This window comes from Cibotium barometz, chromosome 14, assembly GCF_041138505.1.
Source record: "Cibotium barometz isolate CiBa-2024 chromosome 14, ASM4113850v1, whole genome shotgun sequence".
In the NCBI taxonomy this organism is placed as follows: domain Eukaryota; kingdom Viridiplantae; phylum Streptophyta; class Polypodiopsida; order Cyatheales; family Cibotiaceae; genus Cibotium; species Cibotium barometz.
In genome coordinates, this window is record NC_141059.1 from 32052995 (window position 1) to 32070931 (window position 17937).

Below are 17937 nucleotides of genomic sequence, written 5' to 3' on the forward strand. Positions count from 1 at the left end.
ACACATCCCATATGTACACGGACTCAAAACACCTTTACAGAAAAAAACCTGACACCTGACATCTTTGAGAAAGCAGGTAGGTGTGCCACAATCCGGGACTTTTGCATCTCTTTCAAGACCACGTAATTCAAGTGCCCAAATGTGTCGTGCCACAACTTGCCAGTGCTCACATATCGGCCTGTGCAGAAAAACCTGATAACTCCATACAGATTGTTGCATCTCTCCCAACGTCATTGCCATTGGCATTCAAGATGATTGTACCAACCCGATCAAATTGATCCCTCATGTTACGATCCATTATGGCCGTAAAAGAGAGTAGGTTCCTCTTGAGATTTGGTACATAGAGGACATCTATCAACTTCTTAGTATCACTATTACTTGACACCAAAAAGATAGTAGTACGTGTGCGTTTTGTTGGACATTTGGGCATCATTCCGAACCTCTACCAAGATGGACTTCCCTACTGGTTGTGGGGAGCTATACCAGTCCTTCTGAGTGGTATATGTCAGGGAATGCACTCCACTATCGATGATCCACGAATTCCTCCATGAGCATAGAACTAAACCCTTTAAAAGAGTAGGATTCCTTAGCTGAGTGTTCAATGAGGTGACCAGGCTATCATATTTCTGGGGCAAAGATCTTGATCATGGTTGCATAGAAACGCGTTTCGTATTAGTTCGAAACATGCGAAACATTTCGTGTTGTACGAAACACGTTTTACTTGCCCGAATATAATAATATCCTACAACCCATCACCATCGTTTCGTACCTTTTTTTTCGTGCACGTTTTCTAGTGGTGGCCGCCTGCACGTTGCTCGCTGTTTTGTGTACTAGCTCGCCAATAAATCAGCGCCCGTATTAGCCCAATGAATCCAGATAAGATTGATATCATGAAGTGCAAGGAGATTTCTGACATTCCTTAGGAGGAGAGAGATATCTATTCCATGCTCTATGAGGAGATCATGGCTCTAGCTCGCACTACACGATCTCGTTGAGAGGCTAGTACTAGTGCTGCACCCGAGGATGAGGCATTTGAGGACTCAGCTACCGGCAGTGATCCTAAGAGTGAGGCTGCAGAGGCAGAGGATGCAGATGAGGATGAGCATGAGGATGCAGATAGCAGCTAGTAGCATCATTTTATTTGGACATGTTATTTAGTTTGGACATGTGATTTATTTTGATCGTGGATTTTGAGTCATGACTCATCACCCACGTGGTGATTCATTTGATTTATGTTTAGTGATCACTATGAATGAAGTATGAAGCTTTTTCTTGGTAGTGGGCAGTGGCCCAATGATCAATCGTGATTTGTGATATCATCATATCTTACATGTATTTTGTTTTTATTGAAATGAATTCAATGTGGTCTCTTATAAGTTATGTGACATGTCATAGGGCTAAATACATATTTTTTTGTATATTTCAAGTTAAAAATTTACATGTTTTTTCTATTTTGTTTGAAACTTTTATGAAACGTTTCAAAACGTATGAAACCCGTTTCATATCTGTCGTTTCAGAAACACCTGGCAACACTGATCTTGATGCATTGTTGTGTTAGATTTTTACTTGATTTGTTGATCTGAAGTGTTGCCATCTGATCTCATAGATCCTTGATCCGCGTAATGAAATGCTCGGCTTCCTCTCCATTAGAGAGCCTCTTTGCTGTTAGCTGATTCTCAAGGTTTTGTATCCTTGTTTGATTCACAATAGCCCTGTAGAACCACCCAGGCCATTGCCGCGATAGTCGTATGTTGAATTAGAGTTATCACAAAATCAGTGATGCTGGTGACGATGGCACATAGAGTATCTGCGTGCCTTCTCCTCCACGCCAAAGGATTTGGCGGTATTATCCATAGTGGATCTATCGGATCCATAGGACGTGGCTTAACATCAATCCTAGTAGTTGTCTCCCACAACTCATAAGAATCCAGAATGGACTTTATCTTAAACTTCTAGAGCATATAGTTGGTGCCATCCAACTTCCCATCGATGAACGGTGGTGGTTGAGCTCTTGCGACTCGTGCAGGTTGTGACATTTCTCCAAATTTGCTCACAAAGAACCACTTGTCCCCAAGCTTGTCTTGAGCCTGAGCATACTGCTTCCATGTAAGAAAAATACACTACGTGGAACTTTGATCTTACGACCAAGTACTTGAAGCAAGAGATATGGAGAATGACGCTCAATTTAAATTGCAAACCAAAGTTACAAACTGATGGCATTTGCCCCAGGCGAGGAACTTTGATGGCAATCTAGGTAGACTCTAGACAGAGTATGTCTTGCACATACAAGGGTGCACTACTACAGTGAGGATAGATCTCAATATCTACAAGATAAGATATGCAAGATAGGAGCTACCACTTGGCGGCAATGTACCATCCTACTATTATTAGACCAACAAATCACGGCCGACCATACCACAGCCAGCCATACCTCAACTGGGCACATGGGTACGTGAACTGACCCGGCAACCCAAGGACAAGGTGTCGCGCGGGAAGGTATCTTTCTACCCTAGAGTATGGTCCATTGACCCGCACTTGCATGCATCTACTGGCATGGTGCCAAGCGTACATAAGCTATCTCCTAATCATCCGACTACACATGGCCAACATCCCCAATGTCTAAACTCAGCACGACGGTTACTCCTCACACAGGGGGCCTTACAAAATAGAGCAACGCGTCACCCGCACAGTGACAATGAGGAGGGTGGAGCATTCGTTTGCAATATGTTCGGTTGATAAGTCTTTGAAAATGTACCTCATCTTCACCAATCCCAAAGACATGCAAGTGTCCTCCTAAGCTCTCTCCTAGGCATTGTGTATATTCTCAATGCCTAGATAGATAGATGAGGCTACTTATGAATTAAAGCTACCAGAGAGATGGTGTTCATCCAACATTTCAATCAAGTTGCTTAAGTAGAAAAGTAAGTATTAAGGATAATCTTGTAGAAAATAAAGCCCTTGTTTAGATCATAGAGCTATAAATTTTCTTTTAATGTGAGGACCAAACATACTTGACATTTGAAGTACATAAAAAAAATTGATAAGAGTTGAGGAATAAGCTACAGGAAAGCTCAACCTGGAGAAGATAAGCAATTTAATGAAGAGATTTCTTGATATTATTTTCGAGGACGTAAACATTTCCAAGGGGAGGGAAGTGTTGTCTAGATTGACGGGATTCCCTAGGAACAGGTGCGATTTAGGGAGTCTAGAGGGCCATACCAGCATTTGAGGTGGCAAATAATGTAGCAACGAAACCCGTTTCAGACCATTTGAAATGGACTGAAATGTTTCATTCAGTGAAACGTGTTTTTTATCTATCCAATATGTTTTCCAAAAAAAAAACATCTTATCACATATTCGCCCAATGCCGACTTTATGCTTGTTTCATTGTACTTTCACAGCCGCACATGTTTCGAGTGATTCTGTACCTGTCCTGACTCCCGACTCTCGCTGCCACTGCCTGCGCGCCGACTGAAGACTGTTGTCCACGACTCCACTCGACTGTTGGGCGAGTCCCGACTGCTATGACCTGTCTGTCCTGTTGTTCACAACTGCTAGCTGACAACTGCTGTGACCTGTCCATTCATAGCCGACTGCTGTGGCCAATTGTTGTGACGTGTTCACCTTCACGACTACTGGCCGACTGCTGTGACCTGTCCACCACCCACCTTCACGAGTCACGACTGCTATCCAGACTCCAAGCTTGGTGCAAAGTCTCAAGAGTCAAGGTAAGCCTAGCTGCCTAGGTGTGTTATGTTTCTATACTATTAACTATACAGCATAGTCACAAGGGACGGGGGACGGTAACGGGGGACGGGGACGGGACGGCCATATGTAGGGAACGGGGACAGGGGTAGGAACGACACTTCAAAACTACTTTGTCAGTACCACACACTCGCCTATACGGGCAAAGCTTGCATGTCCATGGCTGTGCACCACCTCCATGAGGGGATGGGGTGTGATTGACCTCATCCCACCATGTCCATCCCGTCGTCCTTCTACGGGTAGTTGGAACTTGAAGAGTCACTACCACGATGAGGATGCCATGGATGATGGATGCCTCCTTGTCACTTGATAGCTTGAGAGAGAGAGAGAGAGAGAGAGTGTGAGTGAGGCTTGAGCCTTGAAAGTTGAGGGAGAACTTGAGTGTGAGGATGGGTGTGTGTGTGTGAAGCTTGAGAGAGAGTGTGTGTGAGGGAGAGAGTGTGTCTTGAGAGGCTACAGCTTGCTTGTGAGAGCTTGAAACTTGAGACCTTGGCCCTTGAGGGAGAGTGTGGCTTGAAGTGTGAGGAGTGTGTGTGTGTGTCTTCTTATAGGGAGGGAGGCAAGAGAGAGGCCAAGGCCCAAAGCCTCAAAGGTTCAAGGCCTATGGGCCAAGGCTAAAGGCCCATGAAAAGCCCCTCCCAAACGGCCAAAAAAAGGGTTAAAAATGTGACCATTGCCCAAACAGTAACCTGCAGCCGTTCCCATGCAGCCGCCCCCCACAACCGTCCCCTCTTGGATCCGTCCCCGGAATGCCGTCCCTTGTGAGGGACGCCCAGCTGGGGACGTCCGTCCGTCCCCGTCCGTCCCCGTCCCAGTGTTCCTGGGACGGCGTCCCCCTGTTCCAAGGGTCCGTCCCCTCCGTCCCCTGTGACTATGCTATACAGGTTGCTCTAGCCTTTGCCTGCAGCCTATATCAGGCTTTTTTTCCCACAACTAAAATGTGGATTTTATCCTATTCAGGGAACATGTGATAGGGTATTTCTCTTGCTGTTTGCAACTTTGCAAGATGCCTTGCACACAGGATCCCTTGTGGAGCAATGTCACATGGGAGAGCAAGTATGTAAGCTCAGGCTCTGGAAAATGGAGGTTCAACTTTTTTGCAAAAGTGCATCCTGGCAGCATTACACGGTTGAAGGCACACTTCACACATACAAAGGGCCATGGGGTGGGACCTTGTAAGGCCGTACCAAGGCACATTTATGAAAGCCTTAAGGCTTGAAAGGTTAAGGAACTAGGCCTTCCTGTTGAGGAGATCGTGGATCCTGAGCATTTAAGAGAGCCTGCCATGATTGTGGAAGAGCAAGATTCTACAGTAGGTGACATGCAAAGTCAGCATCATGGGACTTTTACTGTTGGGGGTAGCTCTAGCTCACAACCTCGAGTAAAGAGGACAGCTTTACCTTTGTTGAAGAAATGGCATGTGAAGGCAGGGTTTCAAAAGGATGCCATGAAGGAGACAACAAGGGAGACAACCAAGCTTTTTGTGCAGTGTGCATTGTCATTCAATATTTTGCGGACTTCTCGATGGAGGACAACAATTAGAGCAATCTCACGCATAGGTTGTGAGTGGAATGGCCCCTCATATGAGGCCTTGCGTACTACAGAGCTTCGGAGAGAGAAGCTAGCAATTGAGGCCCGCATAGTATGTGGGTCTTCTTTTCATTTCATTTTCAGTACTTTTTGATTTGTTGTTTCCATGATCAGAGTCTACACATGGAACTTTTGTAACACATGTTGTTCTCATAGGCGTTAGTAAAATCTCTCTCTCTCTCTCTCTCTCTCTCTCTCTCTCTCTCTCTCCCACATTGGAAATTGTGCAAAAGTACGCATGCCTTGGAGTTACTTTTACGGGTCCCAAGTTTTGCATGACCACAGCTGCCCCAGTGACCAACTAGCAAAGGGGCATGCCTCTCTAGGCCATATGGAGAGATTGTTGTATGGCACATTTCTAGGAGCCCTCCCTACTAAGTGTTGGCTCTTTGACTTTATAGTATGAACAATAGCTATATATGGTGCTCGAACTAGGCCTAGGTAAGGATGAGTGGAGTCATGCATGGTCAAGAGTAAGCTAGCAAGAGGACATGACATTATATGTGCAGAGTTTGGGGTGGCCTGACTGGTTACAGATGCCCTCTTTCATATTGTCACTTCAATTCAACATGTCTACACTCTCAATAGAGACCGCCTCCTGTGCTTGGCATTGGAGTCTTCTATGCAGTTACATTAGGAGAGGGAGAGGGATCGGGTCAAATGGGTTAAATTGCCCTCCTCATCAACACGGCCACCATCATTACCTACACGTGCATGGTATTTGGAGGTAGTTCAGTGGTTTCATGCACATGGCATAGATGGACCGTCTCCCCCCATTTCATACAGCTGGGATTCCCCCAACCTCCGCCTCTCACAACAGGAGATCAACTGGATCATCTGGTCAGATCTATTTGGACTACACATACATCGGATGTGGGTGTCCTTGGATCCTATCTGAGGATGGATTCTTTGAGATCCTGAGTACATATAGATACGCGTCACATGCTATGCGTATCGCGATTGGCCAAGTGAGGGTATTTGAAGGGATTCAGCTGTTAGGGTTAGGGTTTGAAAGGCACTTCAGCAGGAGGCGTGAGTGTGAGAGAGGAACACGATTGCTCATGTATTGATTGTTGATAAAAATGAAGTACAATAGCCACATAAAAGATGTGACCTAAAAGGTGTGTTCACATGGCCCGGCCATAAAGTGTGCCAGGTGGACCAAATCACTTATAAACCATTATAAGTGAAACTAAGCTAAAACTGGGGGAAAAAACCTCCACTAACTGAAGTAAAAAGTGCCCCAGTAACCTACTGATGATCACTAGCACTCCCCTTGGTGCATACACAGCATAAAACCCAACAAACCCCCCTGGAGTGATATGTGATCACTGTACATCATCCACCAAAAGGAAACAAATTCAAAGCAGTGTGGAATGCTTCGAATTTTGGACGTGGTAATGCCTTGGTGAAGATGTCTGCCACATTCTGATCTGTAGGGCAGTAGATCAGATTGATATCACCTGCCTGGAGTCTCTCCCGAACAAAATGATAGTGAATCTCGATGTGTTTCGTGCGAGCATGAAACACAGGATTCCTGGCCACGGCAATGGCACTCTGACTATCAGTATAGATAGGTGTAGGCTCCTCCACTGAAATATCCATATCAGTCGTAAGACGACGCAGCGAGACACTCAACGGTAGTAGTGTAAGCTGCTCTGTACTCGCCTAAGCATATGTAGTTGCATCAAATAAAATACTGTCATCCTGTAGTGACAGTTTCATCCCAGACTCCATAGGAGTGCTAATAGGCTTGCAATCCTGAAATTTAAACTTCTCCAAAAGTTTAGCAACATACTGAGATTGCAACAACCCAATGCTTCTGTTATCCTGCACAAACTGTATGCCCAAATAGTAGTGTACGAGCCCCAAATCAGACATGGCAAATGTCTGTTGCAGTATCTCTTTAAAAGCTGCAATTTTGTCATCATTTGATCCCATCATCCATGAGCAAAAGATCATCTACATAAAGACTGATGACCAGCAGATCTTTCTTTACATACAAAGTGGCTTCTGATGGACTGTTCACAAAGCCTTGAGTGAGCACGAAAGCATCTATCTTTGCATACCAAGCTCGTGGAGCTTGTTTCAAACCATACAAAGCCTTTTTCAGCTTGCATACTTTCCCTTCATGACCATGTTCTGCAAAACCTATGGGCTGATGTACATAAACTTCCTCCTCGAGGTCCCCATGTAGGAAAGTAGTCTTGATGTCCAACTGATGAAAACCCAACCACGATGTGCAGCCAATGCAATGACACACCTAAGTGTCGACATACGGGATGTAGGAGCAAATGTCTCCTCATAATCAATGCCCTTCTTCTGTGCATAGCCATTTGCAACTAGACGGGCTTTGTACCTGTCAATGGATCCATCTGCATGTCTTTTCAACTTATAGACCCACTTAGTAGCAATGGCTTTCTTGCCTTTGGGCAGATCAACCAAATACCATGTTTGATTCTTTTTAATAGAATCAAGTTCATCCTGCATGGCTTTGTTCCAATGCACATTGTCTCGTGCATCCACAAATGGATCAGGCTCATCATCATCCTTTAAACTGGCTGCCATAACCATATTTAAATCCATGATGTGTGCATGCTCATTGGTCCGTGTCTCCCTACGAGTACGACCAGCAAGAGGAGTCTCTAGATGGCTGTCCTGTAATGTCCTCAAATACCATCTAGGTATATGTCTGACCTGTGGAGCCTGTTGCCCCATATTTGGTTCAACTTCTGGCTCAATCTCCTACTAATTTCTGCACCACCTTCATGATTGGCTGGCTGTCCTGCACCCTCATGGGTTGGATCACCAACTGTGGAATGAAACTCCATAGGTAGTAGACCTTCAAACATATCATTTTCAGCCTGATTTGCATTATAACCAGCCATGGATATTTCTGATTTTTCATCAAAAATCACATCCCGACTAGTAAATATCTTCTTGGACAGTGGGTCATATAACCGGTAGCCCTTGCTCTCACGGCTATACCCAACAAAAATACATTTTGTGGCTTTATCATCCAACTTCCTCAACTCTTTGGGTATGTGTGCATATGCAAGACACCCAAAAGTATGAAAATGTGATACCGAAGGCTTGCGGCCATGCCAAGCCTCAAAAGGAGTAATGGAAACCAATGCCTTTGTGGGACATCGATTCAAAATATGACAAGCACACATAACAGCTTCCACCCAAAAGATATGTGGTAGCTTCTTTGCCTTTAACATACATCTGGCCATCTCCATGAGTGACCGATTCTTCCTTTCTGTAACCCCATTCTGCTGTGGAGTATAAGAAGTAGTATACTGATGTTTGATACCTCTACTCTCAAGAAAGGAATTCAACATGTGTGACATATATTCCCCCCCTCAGTCAGAACGGAGAGTCTTAACCTTGCATCCTGACTCTGTTTCAGTAAGTGCTACAAAGGCCAAAAATGCATCATATACCTGTGATTTCTATGTCAACGGATAGACCCAGCATATACGAGAGAAGTCATCAATAAATGTAGCAAAATAGAAGCAACCTCCTAATGACTTCGTCTGCATGGGACCACAAAGATCACTGTGTATAAGCTGCAACTTTGCAGTTGCTCGTAGAGCCTGATCACGTGGAAAGGAAAACCGATGCATTTTTCCCAAAATACATCCTTCACATATGTGATTTGGAGGCTTCTCCATAAGAGGTAGGTCTGTCAACATGTTATGTCGCTGCATAAGCATAAGACTACCAAAATTTACATCCCCCATGCGAGCATGCCATAACTCCGCATCAACCATAGCTGGAGTAAGAGTGAATGCATTATAAGTAGACTGATCCACTGGCTGAAATGCATCCAACTGATAGAGTCCATGACATAATGTACCAGTAAGCATCAAGGTCAAGGCATTAGCTTTGTCTCTGACCATGCATTTGTCATCATCAAAGTTGACTTGCATACCACACTGTGCTAAAGAAGAAATGGACAACAGATTCTTCTTTATCCTTGGTACATATAAGGCATCTGTAAGGTGAAGAATAGAGCCATCAATGACTGTGAGCTGAATCTCCCCAATGCCACGAACTGGATATGAAGCATTATTGGCACATTGAACAGTTTTGCCAACAGAGGCAGGGCATACATTACAAACAAATCCCTGCGAGATGTGATATGCTTTGAAGCACCACTATCAAAATACCAAGTCCATGCATGCTCAGTCACACTGAGTGCCTGTGAAGACCAAGAGGCATCATAACTGCATGTGTAGAAATAGTAATCCCTGTCTTCAACAACTGAAGCAGTCTCCGGAGGAGCTTTGTAGGCAATATTTACAGACATCCCAAATTCCTTTGCCTTCTCTTTGGCAATCCTCTTCCTACACTCTGTGATGTAGTGACCTGGCTTCTTACAGTAATGGCATTTGCCCTTCTTCCTGGGCTGTCCATCACCTTTCTTGGTATCCTGAGATGAACCACCATCACCTGAATTTTGATTTGAACTCTTTGGCTGAACCTTGCCTTTCCCTTTGTGACCTGTCGTAAATGCTTGTTCAGCACTTGTGTTCGCGTTCATGTTCTTCCTGATTTGCTCTTCCTGTAACAAGAGAGCAACAAGTTCCTGAATACTTAAGGGGCTCAACAGCATTCCTCATGCTGAGGTTCAAAGAAGTATGAAAAGCCAAGTAGGATCTTGGCAAAGAGTTTAAGATGGTGGACACAAGCTGTGTCTCAGGAATAATCTCATCCACATTGATGAGTTGCTCTCTCAAATCCTGCAGCTTGTTCAAGTGGCTAGACATATCATCTCCCTCATGCATCTTCTGATTTTCCAGCTCTCTTTTCAAAAATGAGATCCGTGCCTCATTACGAGCAGCATACATTTGCTCCAAAGTCACCCATGCATTCCGTGAAGAGCCAGCTGAACGAATATGAGGTATAATAGACCTCTGTACTGACAATGCAATAAGTGATAAGGTCTGGCATCCCATGTCTTCTGAGCATTTGTTCTTTGAACAGGTAGTGGCTGACTTGGTGCCTGTGCCTGTTGTCCTCTTCCACGAGCACCCCCTTGGGGAGGAGTCTCTGGAGCCAATGGACCTGGACGAGGTTCATCACCACTAACAAAATCCCAAAGACCTTTTGCCACGAGCACATTTCTCAGCATAAAACTCCACAAGGAGTAATTCATGCCATCCAACTTGTCTTCTTTAGACAAGTATGTGAACACATCACTTTGCTGTTGATTTGCCATTATGCAAGTGCACAATGCTGTACCTGTGTATCAAAAAACCCAATAGCAACAACCTTGAAAGCAACTGTACTCCACTGAATACAGCTTACCCAAATATGCCTGCACTCTCAATCCTCTGAATGTGCAACACAATGCACCACTGACTGAGTAGAGCAATGAAAATGGCTCACACAGTGCCAAAATGCCCAAAATTATTGCACCCAAAACCTTGCAAAAAACCTGTAGAGATTTCTTTGCAAGAAAACCTCCCTGTATCTGCCAGAAAATTTTCATAGAGAAAATGCCCAAATTTCAAAACATGTAAGGCTTACCAAAATGTGATTTCGCAGGATACTGTACGGAGGAGAAGCGGCTGTACGAGGCTGCAGGTACTAATCGACTGCTGTACGAAAACAGTCGACAAGTGCTATATGGAAACAGCTGTCGCGACAGGTTTGCTGCAGGTATGCGCAGCAGGTGCTGCTGGTCGCTGCAGGTACTGTACGGAGCTGGGCGTGCAGCTGACGGCGAGTGTACGGACAGTTGCAGGGTACGGAACAGAACAGGTCGCTTGTAGGTACTGTACGGGAGCTGCAGGTACTAGGCGACTGTGTACGGAGCAAAGCAGGCGCGTGTGCGACTGTACGTGCAGCTGACGGCGAATGTACAGACAGTGTTAGGCGAACCAGTACGGGCAGGTACTGTACGGAACTGACTGTCAGGAGCAGTGTACGACAACTGGCTGCGCAGGAGTGTACGGCTGTCTGCGCTGGAGGGATTGTACGGGCTGTTGCAGGCGAAGGCAGCTGATGGCGTGGAACTATACGGGCAGGACAGGCCAACCTGCTCTGATACCAAATGAAGGGATTCAGCTGTTAGGGTTAGGGTTTGAAAGGCACTTCAGCAGGAGGCGTGAGAGTGTGAGAGAGGAACACGACTGCTCATGTATTGATTGTTGATAAAAATGAAGTACAATAGCCACATAAAAGATGTGACCTAAAAGGTGTGTTCACATGGTCCGGCCATAAAGTGTGCCAGGTGGACCAAATCACTTATAAACCATTGTAAGTGAAACTAAGCTAAAACTGGGGGAAAAAACCTCCACTAACTGAAGTAAAAAGTGCCCCAGTAACCTACTGATGATCACTAGCACTCCCCTGGGTGCATACACAGCATAAAACCCAACAGTATTCTCCCACCGTCTCAGGGTAGAGGCTGGCTGAGCCGAGGATATCTCACAAGAGAAGAGGATATGTAGAGTATGTACCATGGGAGAGGTAGAGGATGAGGCACACTACATGTTGCCTTTTATGGGAGGAATTCGGCATACTCACACGGGTGATATAGTATGAGGATCAGAGACCTTGAATCTTGATGATGTATTCAGATGATGAGGATGGACTATTTTGGTCTCATAGGTCATTTTGGCCTTTCGCATATGTTTAATACAGCTTTCTTTCTTTCACACACACACACACACACACTCTCTCTCCCTCCCTCAAGGCTCATACATACACACTCTAGTCTCTCTCTCTCTCTCAACTTTATATATATATATATATATATATATATGTATGTATGTATGTATGTATGTATGTATGTATGTAGACGCCTCTCTAACGTCTCTAAAAAATACGAGTCTTTCGAGGCGCGTACCATACCGCCTTGTACCAAACGCCTCTAACAACCTTGCTTTGGGAAGCCTATGCACGACAACTGTATGATGTGCCAAACCTGCCTATACCACAAATGTCACACATCCCTAGGCCTTCATCATCTTATCTCTTTGATTTTCCCAATGTCACTAGGGCTCTTAAAAAGCTGCATAATGGGAGAGCAAAAGATCATGAGGATCTACGCGCAGAACATTTCGCCCACGGGCACCACGTATTGGCTCCCATTCTTGCCAGTCTTTTTAACAGAGCACTCTGTGAAGGCTTCCCACCCTCGTGGACTACCAACACCATTGTCCCCATCCACAAAGCAGGAGATCCCACGGACCCATGTAACTACAAGACTATCATGATTGGTCACACAATGGCCAAAATCTATGGGGCAGTACTAGAGGACATGATGAGCTCTATGGTAGAGAGGATGGGAAATAGAGCATCAGGCCAGGCAGGCTTCAAGAGAAACTTCTCTACGCTGGACCATATCTATACTTTACGGGTTATCATAGAGGAGGGAGGTCCTCAAAGAGACGTGTATTGTTGCTCTGTGGATTTCCGCAAAGCCTTTGACTCCGTCCCTCGATCTCATCTGATAGGATGCTTGCAGGAGCTCCAGTTCTCACATGAGATGATATGGGGTGTGATGGCACTATATGAGGCAATACTCGGCCGAATACGTGCACCCGGTCGGACCTCGGGAGATATATGTAGCACTATTGGGGTTAAGCAGGGCTGCCCACTCTCACCTACACTCTTTGTCCTATACATTGATGAGATCGCAGTATTTGTGGATAGTTTTGGAGGTAGAGGTTCACCATTGGCTCAGACAGTAGTGCCCATATTGCTATATGTTGACGACATTGTCTTGATCTCGGATTCAGTCGAGGGTTTACAAAAACACTTAAATGCATTGGACAGATTTTGCAAGGAGAGACCTTACGGTCAATTTGGGCAAAACCAAGGTTATGGTCTTCAACACATCTTATGCAGTCGCCTCACGATTTTCTTTCATATACAGAGATACCCCAGTGGAGTATGTGTATCTAGAGTCACTTTTACAAGCCCTTTGTTTTGCATGACCAATGCTGCCACTGACCGACTTGCGAGGGGGCACGCCTCCCTAGCCCGTATGGAGAGAGAATGTTTCCAAGCACAGTTCCAAGAACTCCGCATGAAGTGCTGGCTCTTTGATACTCTAGTACGACAGCGGCTATGTATGGTGATGATGTTGTCACGCATGATCATGAGTAAGCCATCCGTACCACATGACATTCTACATGCAGAGTTTGGGGTGGCCCCACTGGTTACAGATGCCCTTTTTCAGACTGTCACTTATATTCAGCATGTATACACGCTTGACAAAGATTGCCTCCCACGACTAGCACTAGAGTCCTCTATGCAACTATATGGCGAGAGGGAGAGGAAGCGATTGAGACGAGCTGGACTGCCCTCCTCCTCCGCAACACGGCCACCACCATTACCGACACATGCATGGTACTCTGAGGTAGTCAAGTGGTTTCATGCACATGGCATACAGATGGACCGTCTCCCCCCGTTTCAGTATAGCTTGGATTCCCCATACCTTGATCTCTCACGTCAGGAGATCAACCGGATCATCCGGTTAGATCTACTCGGACTACACATAACACTAGACATGGGTGTCTCCGTCAGAGATTAGTAAGAAGTGTGAGTTCTACAGAGATCACTTCTTGAGCAATGAGACTCTCCGTGGATGGATTCTTTGAGATCTCGGGATACATACAGATACCCATGTCACATGCCATGCATATCAAGATCGGCGAGGTCAGGGTATCTTCCCACCGCCTCAGAGTAGAGACTGGCAGAGCTGAGGATATCCCACATGAGGAGAGGACATGCACAATATGCATCACAGGAGCAGTAAAGGATGAGGCCCTTTATATGCTCAGTTGCCCGGCTTACTATGAGATACGGGGGAGATTCCATTGCCTCTTCCGAGAGGGATTCAGACCACTCACATGGGTGATACAAATTGAGGATCAGAGGTGCTTGGGCATGTACTTTATGGAGCTCAGACGATATAGGGATGTAGTGTTGAGGTAGCATGCTGAGAGACAACCCCGGCTCCAATAGGACACCTCACAGAGAGCCATCATAGATTTCTTTGTGGTACATACATCCACATCAGAATCTACCGCCCACAACAGTTACAACATCAGAGCCCACCACCCGTACCCACGCTCTAGCTCCACGCCCCAGAGGAGTTCTTAGTGAGAGAGCTCGATCCATTCTGCGAGCTAGACGTCCCCGACCCAAAGCATCAGGACCCTCAATCACACAGGGACGGATTCGTGAGGTTCTCTGCCGACATGTCACACTCCCATCACAGAGGCCTGACATTCACTCCATCAGATCGGTTTTGGCCGAGGCGGGTATCGACATTAGCTGATCACATGTACCGTCACATGTTTTCATTTTACTTTTTCTTTCAGTTTTCCATGGCTCAGTATATCCATGGTACCATTGTATTACTTTTGGTCTCATAGGCCTTTGGGGTCTTCTGTAGACGTTAATATACCTTTCTTTCTCTCTCTCTCTCTCTCCCTCTCTCTCTCTCTCTCTCTCTCTCTCTCTCTCTCACACACACACACACACACACACACTCGCGCACGCATGCACAAACATGTGTTTTTTGATAGAAGTATGATGTTGAGATGTTATATTTTGCACTCATTGACATCTTATTTTTGCTCAGATTTGAAATACAGCATTACAAGAACATCGGTGAAGGATAGCCACAAAACAGAGAAGTCTGATGTGAAGCAGCTGGTACAGGCAACTGGAGAGGCGACACAAGGGAACACACAAGAAACAGGTGATGTGCCGAGGAAGCGGGTAAAATTTGATTTGAAATCTAACATCACGTTTTTGAGTGGGGAAAACAAAGAATCAGTCACAAGTGAAGAAATCAAGGACCAAATGGTGCATGTGGATGCGGCAAGTGAAATACAGGAACTGAACAATTCAATTGGCACAAACTGGGTCCAGAAAGCCTCTTGGAGGTCCCTGGTTGGAGAAACGGGGCGCATCTCTTTCAGTTTGGGCAGTCTGCTGGGCCAAAACCTTGGTTCACTGCCTAGTGGGAGCGCGAAGTCAACCACTGATGTGAATTCAAGTCTTGGGCAGCTGCCCAGGTACACAAAGTCAAGCAATGTTGTGAGTTCATGGATAGATGGGTCTTCTTCTGTCCCTTCAATTGATCAGTCTGGCTCATCAACTCACCAGTCCAAGGTTTCGCCTGCCAAGAACACATCAAAGTTAATCAACAAGGCTGATGTCCAGAATGATTCAGGATCAATGAACCACCAACCAACAGTGTCTGTAGAAGATCCCATGGTCCAAGGTAGTCCGAAAGGGGTTCTTCAAACCTTTCAAATCTCAAAGCTTCACAGACAAAGCCATGATTCGACACAGGTGGTACAACAAAAACATCTATCACTACCTAGTTTGGGGAATGGCGATGACAAGGTTTGTACCTTTATGAAATCAGATAAGTCGGAGCAAGAATGGCTAGAGTCGAGACAGGCTGTCAAAGAAATTGTAAAGAGGTCCCGTAAAGATGCCTTAAGGAGCATGAAGATGTTTCATACAAAGCAAAAATATTAAGGTAAGGTTTGCCTGCTCTCCTTTTTCACAGGTTTCCTTAGTATTTTTACAGACGTCTCATGAGTCCATTGGATGGGCGAGGTCCATCAGAGAGGGGTGGGTAACATCTTCCCTTTTAACAGGCAGGGATTATGTATGTCAAACCCTTTTAAAGTTGGTGAATCACACAAGACTTTCAGCTGATATTTAAGTTCTCACTCCATGCTTGTGCTGACTTGGAATAATAGCCAGCTGTGTTTTTTTGGACTTATTTTGACAAGGAAGGAAAGAGCAGGAATGCTGTTTTTTCTCACACTACCGGTTAAAAAAACAAAGAAAAACCTCGTCTTTACTATACGCCCAAAATCTTGATTCCTAACCCTCTCCTAGTTGCCTGTTAACATATGGAATCCTAGATATGAAGTGGTTGCATTGGAATTTTGATTACAAGTATAAAATGTTGGTTCTTATCAGCACCTATTCATTTCATAAAGAAATAACTCAAAGCATGTAGATGCTTTCAAGAAAAGGGGGTTTGGAGATGGCATGGTAATAAGGAGGAAAATTTTCTCATGTTTCATATGATGGTATACATAGTTTCTCTAATCATAATGATAGTATTAAAAAAAAGAAGCTTTGTGAAGCAACGTTGAAGTTACATAGTGGATTCTAACTAGGACTACGGTTAGTCATCCATGGCAAGCTTGGTTTGTACTTGATTGCAAGTAAAGTTCGTCACATAGAGAAACCAGAAATGGGTGTAAACAAGCAACTTTAGAACAATCTAGAAACATTTATGGATTTGAATGTTCTTTCTTGTAGTGATTGTACAATGTTTGTCAAAATTATCTTGTTTGGAAAAGTTGTGAAATTTTCGTGCCATTAAGAAACCATGATACATGTAGAGTAAAAACAATCCACCCCCCAACCCCCCCCCCCCCCCCCCCCCCCCGCCCCCCCCAACACACACACACACACACACACACACACACAAACTCCAGTCTCATCAATCCGTGCGTGCGTGCGTGCGCGCGCGCGCGCGCGCGCACACACACACACACACACACAAACTTTGGTATTAACATGAGTCCAAAGAATGGTGAGAAAGCCTTTCTTGGTTGATCTTCAAGGATTGGGTGGCCTGGGTGTTCTGTATGGTTAGATATGTTCTATAGATGCTACTGAATGTGATTTGGAGATTAGCCTTGGCCTGACAAGCAGGAAGGCTTTGATTTGATGAAACTTTAATCTTTAAATGTCTACAAAGAAAATAATCTCTCCTTACAAAAAACGTCCTGTTTGATCACAATGTTTGTTTTGTCAAAGTAGTGATATTCTTGCCACTACGTCTACTATCATATTCTATTAAGTATGTCTTACCAATTTTGTCATTTTAAATTATTCTCAATTTTATTTTACCGAGTGATTAAAGGGAGTAGTGCTGAATGTTCTTCTTAGCTTTGGCTTAAAGTTTTACACAAAGAAAAGCAATAATTCATAATGATATGATGATATTGATAATGCAAAAATTTGGACAATCAAATTGCCCTACACTCAAGCCTTTGTATCTTTTCTACAAAATGCAACAGATAGGGAAAGTTGACTAATCATATTTCAGGAATGTCATCATGTTCTCTTTGAAAAAAGTGCAATAAATTTAATGTTTGAAATTTGTGTGTTTCTTCAAGACATCATTCTTCTTCACTAATTGTTCTATCCATTGCTTTTTTCAAGTGTATTGTTAAGAGTGTGGGATACATAAACTAATTGACATGTTCCTGTCTCAACATCATTGTAGTAACAAACGTCAATATGGTTTAATAAAGTGCAAGAAGAGGTGAGAGTTTCAAATGAAGACACCGACCAAGTGCAGATGCAAATTCCAAGATTAGGTGGAAGAAAAACATGCAAAAAGGAACAAAGAAGGCTAAAGATACATGTTTTTAAAAAGAGAATAAATCACAAAGCTTTGAGCTAGCCAGATGAAATACCCCACATCAAGAGGGGGGTTGAAACGCTACTAAAAGGCTTGGAAGGAGCTCTTAAAGCAACTTGAAACTCAACAATCATGGGTGGAAACCA

General features: G+C 44.5%; 1 protein-coding gene across 3 annotated transcripts in view; it reads left to right on the forward strand.

Annotated features, from left to right (window-relative positions):
* ROS3 (RNA-binding (RRM/RBD/RNP motifs) family protein) overlaps window positions 1-16431 on the forward strand; it is a 98149-nt gene extending 81718 nt beyond the window's left edge. For all 3 annotated transcript variants that reach the window (XM_086808471.1, XM_086808470.1, XM_086808472.1), the window contains one exon: window positions 14966-16431. In XM_086808471.1, the coding sequence (XP_086664597.1) occupies window positions 14966-15876 (911 nt within the window). In that variant the 3' untranslated portion in view covers window positions 15877-16431. The remainder of the gene's footprint in view (window positions 1-14965) is intronic.
* Window positions 16432-17937: the final 1506 nt, after the last annotated feature.